General features: G+C 35.6%; 1 protein-coding gene across 1 annotated transcript; it reads left to right on the top strand.

The window, feature by feature from the left end:
- The first annotated feature begins 6,028 nt into the window (after nt 1-6,028).
- LOC143446020 (uncharacterized) lies at nt 6,029-8,818 on the top strand. Its single transcript, XM_076945460.1, has one exon. It carries the CDS (start codon nt 6,948-6,950, stop codon nt 8,439-8,441), a length of 1,494 nt encoding a protein of 497 aa, XP_076801575.1. The 5' UTR covers nt 6,029-6,947; the 3' UTR covers nt 8,442-8,818.
- The last annotated feature ends 666 nt before the right edge of the window (nt 8,819-9,484 follow it).

Below are 9,484 nucleotides of genomic sequence, written 5' to 3'. Positions count from 1 at the left end.
GTATTTTTTCTGGTTCTCATACTTAATGGCGATTAACTTTTAACTCCGGAACCCGACCAATGACGACTACCAGTGTTTCAAAATACTTTGTTGAAAGCTTTCAAATTTAAAAGAGAAACTGTGGAATAATTGGTATTTTCAAAACCAAAATCATGAAGTACTTTTAGCTTACGTATAAACCGTCACCAGGAAAGTTGACTTATTAAACAGCTTTTGAAAGACGAAAGAGAAAACAATCTTGCGCAGCTAATTTTGGCTAAATGACATCATATTTGCATCATCTATCGGCTTTCTGTTTTTTCACTTTGTTTCGATTCTTCTTTTAAAATTATATCGAACAATAATTAAATTAATTAAGCAGAAAGACTTAAATAGTAGGAAAGAGTTAATTTGTTTTAAAACTCGTCGCATTTGGCCAAACAGGTGAATTGTTCCCATGTCACAAAAGAATGAGTTTCAATTTCACGCTTTGTTAATATCTGTTTTAATTAAATAAAACTGTTTCCAAACGTCTTCTCCGTGTATGAACGCTTCTTCCCTATTAAAAAAAATCGAAACTTTTGACCAACATTCGGCATAAATAGATCATATAACATGCTTCATTACACACATGGCTCTCATACAGCGAGGTCGTCGTCTCATAGCCAATTTCACGGTAAGTTATCCATCTACAGTGACCCAATCAATTGTCCACTGTGCCAAAAGTTATATAAACAAAATCCTTTTCTCTAATTAGCTGTTTGCGCAGCAAAAACCGATGAAAGCAAGAGAGTGAAATATAACCACTCGAACCATGGACTTTTCCTACTTTAGGTGCCGGTAATGTTACAAAACAGATCAAACATTGTTTACACCTTTGTTTTTGCACCTGATTTACGGCCAAACAGCAGCGTGTTGTTTCGTGTTTTATTTGTCCAAATGTCAACGGGTTGTATAAACGTACCGTTATAATTGCAACTCGGTGACAAATGACATGTAATGTTATAAATTAAACTAATGCTTTGCTTAAGGCGAGTGCTTCGTAATAACAAATAAATTTAATTTTGTTATAGGTTTAATTAAACGACAATGTCTTTGGCCATAACACTATTGAGTTTAGAACGATATTTAATTACCAGAAACTTACGCAGACGAAGGGTAATTTATCAAAGAAATAGTTGTATTTATCGTTGTAAGCTAACTGTTAATGTTAATTTACAGCAAGAAAGTCTTGTGTTTTAATTACTTTAAAAAGAAAACACTGAATTGTCCGAAGCAAAATATTTTGCAGAGTCGTAATGACTTGAGTTCTACTCGAGTCACTTTTTTCAAAGACTCGACTTCAAGTCCCTTCAAAGAAAACTGCAAAAATGACTTAACTCGAGTCATCGTTTGAAATGACTCGACTCGATTCGAGTCAGGTCTTTTTGTTTACGTTTCAGCATTAAAGTAAAATGAATCTCTATTCTTTAGTCAGAATACATTAAAGTGTAACTTAAATTCATTTTATTTGTCTACGAATGCGTACGTTGCAGCCAAATGAAGCAAATTTTGTAATAATCCTAAACGTTTATGGTTGATGGAAAGGGTGTTTTTGCTTTTGTTCGGCTTGGTTTCTAATATTAATCGACTCGACTTAACTAGAGTCTTATTAACCAAGAGACTCGACTTGACTCGAGTCACTTGTACTAGAAAACTCGACTTGACTTAAGTCTTAAAAGGTAAATGAATTGACTTGACTTGCGACTCGAGTTTGATGACTTGGTTACGATTTTGATATTTTGCATGTAAAAAAGGGAGTAGAATCGAATCTTTCAACACTTCGCAATTTTCACAGCTTAACAAATTATTAAAACTTCTATTTCTCACGAGATAACCTCTCAAAATAAGCCGTTCCTGTATATTTAAAGAATTGTTGTAACAAGGTTTCAGACCAAGACTTAGGAAAACCAATACATCTAAACACATTCATGCGTTATAACACTTTCAAGCATGCTCTCTCGTTTTGTCTCCCAAAATACACACGCAAGTTCGTATTTCGTAATATGCCAATGTACGTTTAAATAGTAACTAATAATACACACAGGTTACAAATATGACAATGTGTTCAATATTTTCTCAGCACGCTTTTTTCTCAAAATTCGTAGACAAATACCCATTTTGTTCTAGTTTTATCGATGTAATGTATCGTGTTTGTACATATTCTGTTTCTGGTTTATTGCAAACAACTTTACAGTATATGCAATTTCTGATCAAAATTTATTTTACGAAGCTTAGCTTGGATCGTGATAGACAATAGAGTAGAATAAACAACACTTTAACGGTTATAGGTTATAATATATACCCAAGTCAATTATCTCGTATTGATAACAAACATTTTAACGTCAATTAATGTTTGTAATTGATCACAAGAAAAACACTCTCAGTATTTGAACAAAGTGTCGTTTCTCTTAATCGTTTCACTTAATCGCATGTTTATATACCACGCAGTCGTCAAGATCTCGAGTCTTTTCACACTTCAGCCGTGTTTAGACAAACGAAACCCGGTCAGCGGAAGGCAGGTGTATCGATCTAAGAGAATGATCATATCAGTTACCCCGCGGCCACCCGTTATGCAAACTTTGCCAGTGTGAATATGACCTTTGCGCAGTCGTCCACTTCTATACAGCAGCTCAAAGTATTTGTTTCTGTATGTATGTGACGAGACAAAAGCAATTAAACGCAAATGAAGTGAAACGCAAACAGCTGGCTGACAAAGAAACAAAGCCCTGTTCCAAGCACTTACCACATAATACAAAAAGCACATTGTCACCAGACGAAAGTTGTAAAACTTTTCAAAAACGTTTTCATTTTGAAGCAATATATGTGGCTTATACACATTAATCAAACTATAACTTGTTTAGCGCAAACAAAATTGGAACATTGGTATGTAGGTATAATTATATAAAAACTTAAAATACAAAAAGAGTGTATTCAATTTTCAAGTAGAGGTCTATAAATTCCGGTCTTAGTGTCAAAATATTTAACGTTTTTCTTTTATTGAAATTAAAGGGCGCTAGATCTTCGAGGTCGATTCTAAACACGCGACCAATCCGCGGAATCCTTTAAGTATAAATATGTTTCAAGCACATATCATAACCGTTCTGTGTAAATTCATCGGTTTTTCAATTTATATTGATTTAGAACACGAGCCAGTTTTCCAAACCTTCACGTTGCAGTGAGCCAAGCTGCGTAAGGTCTTCTTTAAATACGCTCAAGTGACAAATCTGACACGATCGTTGACCCTCGATGTAGATTACGATCTCCCAGAGCAAACCTCTATTACACGGGTCCGATTTGGACGATTAAACATTTGTTTCGTGTCACACAATACAGACCTCATCGTATAATTTGTAGAAATATTTTAATCAATTTTCCAAGAACGCGTAATCTGTCAGTTGCTTTCATTTTATTGCCCTTTTTACAGCTATACTTCACGCCTTTTACGATAATCACGCTTTTGGGTATAATTGCGATTAGTGATAGAAGTTTGTGATCATATTATAGGCAACGGCAATATCTGGCCGAATCCCTGTGTTAAGAATAAAAGCTTCAATGACACAAAAGAGGAAACGCATGTTAAATGCAGCACAAACAAAGTATTATTAAACACAATGTTTATGAAATTATACGTTTGCTTATGTGCTGTATTACACAATTACAGGCAAAAATATATTTCAAAAATACTGTAGTTCAAGCATGTTCATTGTTAGATTACGGAAATGTGTTTTTCCTTATCATACATTTCACCATGAATGTTAATAATTGAGAAATTCATTTACCGATTAATTATTTGCTCGATTAAATATGTATCTTTTTCTTTTCTCACAGAATTTGAAAATGATACATTGTATAATTTGGGGCGCATTAACGTAAAATCCTATTTTCTTTTTGTTTGTTTGATGCTGTCCGGCGACACTCGGGCGATAAGATACCGGAATTGCGGCGGCAATGCAAATGGGATTGCGTTTATCAAAAATGTAACAGTCGTAAATGCAAAACTAATTTGACAAATCCCAACTGTAGATATAGTTGTTATCGTTGGTGGAATGCCTATGTTTGCTGAAAAATGTTTTTAAAGTATATGTAGTGCAATTTATTTCCTATTTTGATGGAGTTTATTTCCGGTTGCAACCGTGCACAAAAAATGGTTAAAAATTCCTTTTAAGAATGAATTGGTATTGTAGGTATTAAACATAAACATGCTTTATTTGAAATGTTGCCATATACGAAATAAACTCCATGAGAAACCTTAAGACAAATATTGGTGTTTGAAAATTTTTCTGCTTTTGACAAATGGTTCTAATCTAATCAAAATTGGATTTGCGCGTTATTTCAATAAGGGATCGTCAATTTTTCGCATGAACGAATTTTCAAAAACACAATCGAGCAGGATTAAGATGGGTCCACGAGACATCGGTTGACCTGCAAATTATATGAGCAGCTTGAACAAGATACTGGGCGTGATTTCAGGATGTTTTTGCCGCAGAGCAACAGCAGTATACAGCTGCAAGTTAACTGCCCCTTTATTCAGTAGGCAATTTTACATAAGATAGGTAGACTATAATTTTTACACAAAAGTAAGACCAATTACAACATTTAATAACATTCGAGCGACTTTCATAAATGCAGGAGTGTGTTGGTCGAATCATGGACAATATAAAGAAAAATCGATGCTCGCCAGTAGCATCCGGATTTGGCAAACGTGTCAATATTATCAATAAGCAATTCCCTTGTCAGAAATTTTGGATAAATTTATTGTGAGAAAATTCACGTTTCATGTTCTATTTGCCGGTCGAACGCACATCGCTTTGAAATTGTCTATCACGGTTATGTGTGTTAGCTTATTGTCCGTAAGATTACTTGTTTGAAGACAGACTCATAATAATATTGTAAAAACAAGACTATCGTCAGAAACGGGCTTATTATTAGACCAAAATACAGCAAACCCAATCAACAAAATATCAACTTTTGAAACCTTTTTCTATAATATACATTATGCAATGTAAAATTTGTTGTTTATTGCCTTTTTCTCACATGAATTGCTGAACGCTCATATTGGGTTATTATAGCCGAGTTGCTTTGGGTACAGCCAATCTTGTAACCAATTACTTAATTATATTTAACTTGGCGTTACATTTCGTAACTCAGCTCTTAATTATATCTAAGTTAATTGTTTATTTGGAAGCGTTAATTACATTTTGAAACAAAGAAAACCTGCTGAGCTGAAACACTCAAAAACTCAGTAGCCTACTGATCACCTGCGTATAAAACAACTGCTGGGTATTTGTGCTACAACTCCGATTTTTCTTTTGTTTGGCTTTAATTACTGTATATTATTTGAGTTAGATTACATGGTGATTGAATAAGTTTTACAAATTGTCTAAAACCTGCCAGCCTCCAGCTGTGGTCTCAAAACAGTGAGATACTGTATATATGAATCGGTCAAGTGCTCGAGTGTAAATAAACCTATTTTTATTTTTTCAAATAAGATTACATTTCCAGGTTTATTTGTAATGCTAATATTGTCAAAAGTGTTATCTGAAAAAGTCACAAAACCATGCAATGAAATGTAAGGCATATTTTTGCCCACACAAAATGAGCATATTAGATAACTGAGGCCACCTAATACCAATAAAAAGCTGTAAATATTTACTTTACCGTAAATTTATTGTTCGTATTTTTGAGGATTCTTTAAAAGTGGTTCTTAATGTGATTAAAACATCTCCAATTTTAATACAAAAAGCGAAAAATTGGATCGAAGAATTAGCAAAAAAAGGTAAAACGGGTATTTGTCATTTCTGCAAAAAGCCAAATCAACCACAAAAAGCTCTTGTTAAAATCACAGGTAGTTTGTCACATAAATTTGATTTTGTTTTGTTAGACTAAGAACCGGGAGATCGACATGAAGAAATATTTGTCCTTATTCTACGCAAAAAGGGTGAGAAAAAATGCGCCTTACATAACTGTTTGCGTCGGTCGTTGCCGACACATTTACGAGAAACCGTAAGCAGTAGAGGAGTTCAAAATCCTAAGAAAGAGCTCAGTGTAAAATTCAAAAAGATTGCAGAAATGACATTTATGAAAATTAGAAAGTTGTTAATTGAAATGGCGTCTTAATAGAAAAAAATTGTCGTCAAGTTAGTTGGTAGTTATGAAATTTCAGCGAAGATTGCAACAAGCCTGTGACGTGAAAATATCAAGATATGAAGAGAAAATATTTAATATCAAATACAACGTTAGTCAGGATACTTGAAAGGCCTAGTTTATTACCACCTGCGACTTAAACTGTTTTTAAACGGTTTCGCAAAACAATGTTTTTACAAATACTGTTTCAAGGTGGCAACAAAATACATTTTGCTTAATGACTAATACGAACGTATTAAAACTTAGTAAATAGGCTATTTCAATACATCAAAGTAATACAAAATGGGAAAATAAATGGCTTCAATTGCATGTCGCCATTCATCATATACACGTCTGTAGCAAACGTAGTAAAAAATGGCCGCTCAATTGTTTCTATCGGGTTATCTCGCACACCTGTGTAACATTCGATACAGAGAAAAGATCAATTTACGGCCGGAAAGCTGAAAGGCGGCCGATTTCTATGAAGTTTTCTGCAATCGGATGCAGTTTGTTTGAATATATTGTTTCTCATATACTGTAACAATACTATAATATCTGACGGTTCTTGCAGACGTACGTTTTCCTGAACACATTTAGTCTTGTTTTTACGTATACGAACTTACGGTAATTACTTTATTTTTAATAATAATTTAATTTTTCTATAAAAATCCTTATATATTTGTTAATCAATTGAAATATACCTTTTTATTTCAGACTTCAGCAGCATCTGTTTAATCTGATTAAACCGAAAACTACAAAATAATTTATTATATTTCAAAAACGTCCATTAAGATTCTGAAAGTATGCCGCGACCAGGGCGCGACAGTTATAGCGAACAAAAGCCGCCATTTTCCTACATTGCCCTCACCACAATGGCTATTCAGTCTGCACCGAACAAGATGATGAGCCTGTCTGAAATATACCAATACATAATGAATCGTTTCCCGTTCTATAGGAATAACACTCAGCGTTGGCAGAACTCTCTCCGACATAATCTCTCGTTTAACGATTGCTTTGTTAAGGTACCACGGCGAGGTGACCAACCGGGTAAAGGAAGCCTTTGGACTCTTCACCCAACCTGTGGTGAGATGTTCGAAAATGGAAGTTATCTTCGACGTCGACAGCGTTTCAAAACTAACCATACAAATCGAGGGTTGCGGGGAAATGGGCGACGGCTAAAGTTTGATTCTCCTTTCGGTTCCCCCGCTGGCCCGATTGGAAACGGGCTAATTCCCTTTCAAAGTTCGGAAGCTGCTTCAATAAAGCAAGAGAGTTTTTGTGGACAACCAGTACCTGACATGTGCAAGAGAATAAATCTACAAACGGGAAGCCTCTTTTTTACTCCAGCTTTTCGTGGGATTCAAACCCCAATCATCAACCCTTACGTAACTCCGGTACCAACCAGGCCCCTAAACCCGGCTTTTTCCCCGCTTCAACCCCAAGGTGACTCCAACATTGCAGCCATGACATATTTTCAAACAGCCATGGCTGGGTTTCGAAACGCCATGACCACTTTTGGCATGACCGGTTTGTCACCTCCGATGTTAAGTGATGCTTTTGCTTTTCATCAGTCAAACGCCTTTCGCCAGCATCATTCTCACCCAATGATAAAGAGCGGCGTGTCTTCTACTTCTAAGACAAATGGGCACAAGACTGATCCACCGTCATCTCTAAGTCAATTCTGGAAAGAAGAGGATTTATCACAAAGTGGAGATGAAGGTGGTAAGATGTCGAAGGAAACTTCGTTCAAGAGCTCCTCTCCTCCGATCAGTTTCTCCATCGACAGCATCATCAACGGTAGTCACTCGCCCAAAAAAACTAAAACGAATGCAAACAGTACATCAACCTCTAACAGGGGAGAAAAGCGACTTTCTGAAAGCGACGATGAGTGCAAAGAGAAACGAATCAAGTATGAAGATCTGTTACCGACGGATGTTCCAGAGAAAGACGTGATCCTCCACAAAGGAGAGAAAAATATTTACAAGAATTTTCTTCCCAAATCTGAGCAGACCACTTCTCCCACGTTTACTCCAAATTGGCCAAATTTGAAAAAGATGGATTCCGATTTTGTCAAAACTGTTGATGAACAGGAAAACCCTTCCAACGCAAAACAGTGTCCCAGAACGCAAGTTTCGCTGCAATTTCAGCACACTGCATCATCGCAGGACTACAACTTTAAACCATATTTCGACACTTCACAATCACTACCGCAGCAGTCCTTCGAGAATGATGAAGATCGGCAAAGTTTTACTGCTTTCGCGAAGCTAAAAAGATTCACGGAATTGCAAGTTAAATGAACATTGCCAAAAAAAAGAACCTATTGTTTGCTTTCTGTTGTCAAAAGCGACTGTGATTTACAAATGTGCATATTTATTGTGGTGTAAGTCTTTGCTTCAAAGTTTGACAATATCATTTGCAATACATCGTCTCTATATATAGTAACACAAATTCCGTTACAAAACCATCCTTGTGGTAATTCATGTCTTGTTCAAGCTTTATGAATGACGCCAGATGACCTTTCTCCATTAAATCCGGTCCTAGTGTGTAACAGGCTTGATTCTACCTTAAAGAAAAGAAATTTTGAAATTCAACAAATTCTTTGACGCAATAAACTTAACTAATGTAGTTTTGTTATCTTTCTTTTCAAGATCAAGTGCATGGGTTCGGAAGGTTATCGATTTTTGTAAATGCCTCATCAATCAAGTCTGACAGGTAATTAGGAGTTCATCCATTCATAGCGCTGCTGACAAGAAAATTCAAAATAAAATGGCCACACCAAATTCTGTCTTTTCATGGTAATATATTTCACAATACGCTTGGAGATTTATTCACGCCTCATCAGTCTTGTGTCGACGTCACCCTCTCGATACGATTTGAAGTTCATTGGATTTGTTACAAAGTGAGCTTAAGTGTTGTCTCCGGAGAAGCAATTTTATTTTAGCGATGGGTAACTTTTCTAAGTTTACAAAAAAATTGGTTTTCAAAAAAACGCGACACCGAGGCCGCCCAAAATTAATATTTCCTTAAGACAACTTTAAGCTCCGTTAACTGGAATGGCAATATTATGTAAATTTCATACCAATGCCGTAACTTGGTTCTTTCATTTAAGTTTGTATGTTTTCCGTGCGCGCTTATAGGTCCGTCCATGGGTCGTGGGAAAGCAAGCGTAAACGTCGAGCTTGTTTGATATAAGCTTTATTATAAAACCATCCTTCGCAACAAATATTTACGGTAAAAACATTTAAAAAGCTTTAAAACAGTTTTGTAGTATTGGCCACACGCTTAACACGGTCCAATATCTGCTTTTAATTTGTTTAAACGACACGGACAAAAACAACAT

The sequence above is a fragment of the Clavelina lepadiformis genome, chromosome 2 (genome assembly GCF_947623445.1).
Source record: "Clavelina lepadiformis chromosome 2, kaClaLepa1.1, whole genome shotgun sequence".
Classification (NCBI taxonomy): Eukaryota; Metazoa; Chordata; class Ascidiacea; order Aplousobranchia; family Clavelinidae; genus Clavelina; species Clavelina lepadiformis.
Note: the sequence above shows the minus strand (reverse complement) of the source record. Positions and strands in the feature narration are given on the sequence as shown.

Bases quoted from the DNA above. Each gene is read 5' to 3' on its own strand.
- LOC143446020 (XM_076945460.1), top strand. From the start codon at position 6,948: ATGCCGCGACCAGGGCGCGACAGTTATAGCGAACAAAAGCCGCCATTT.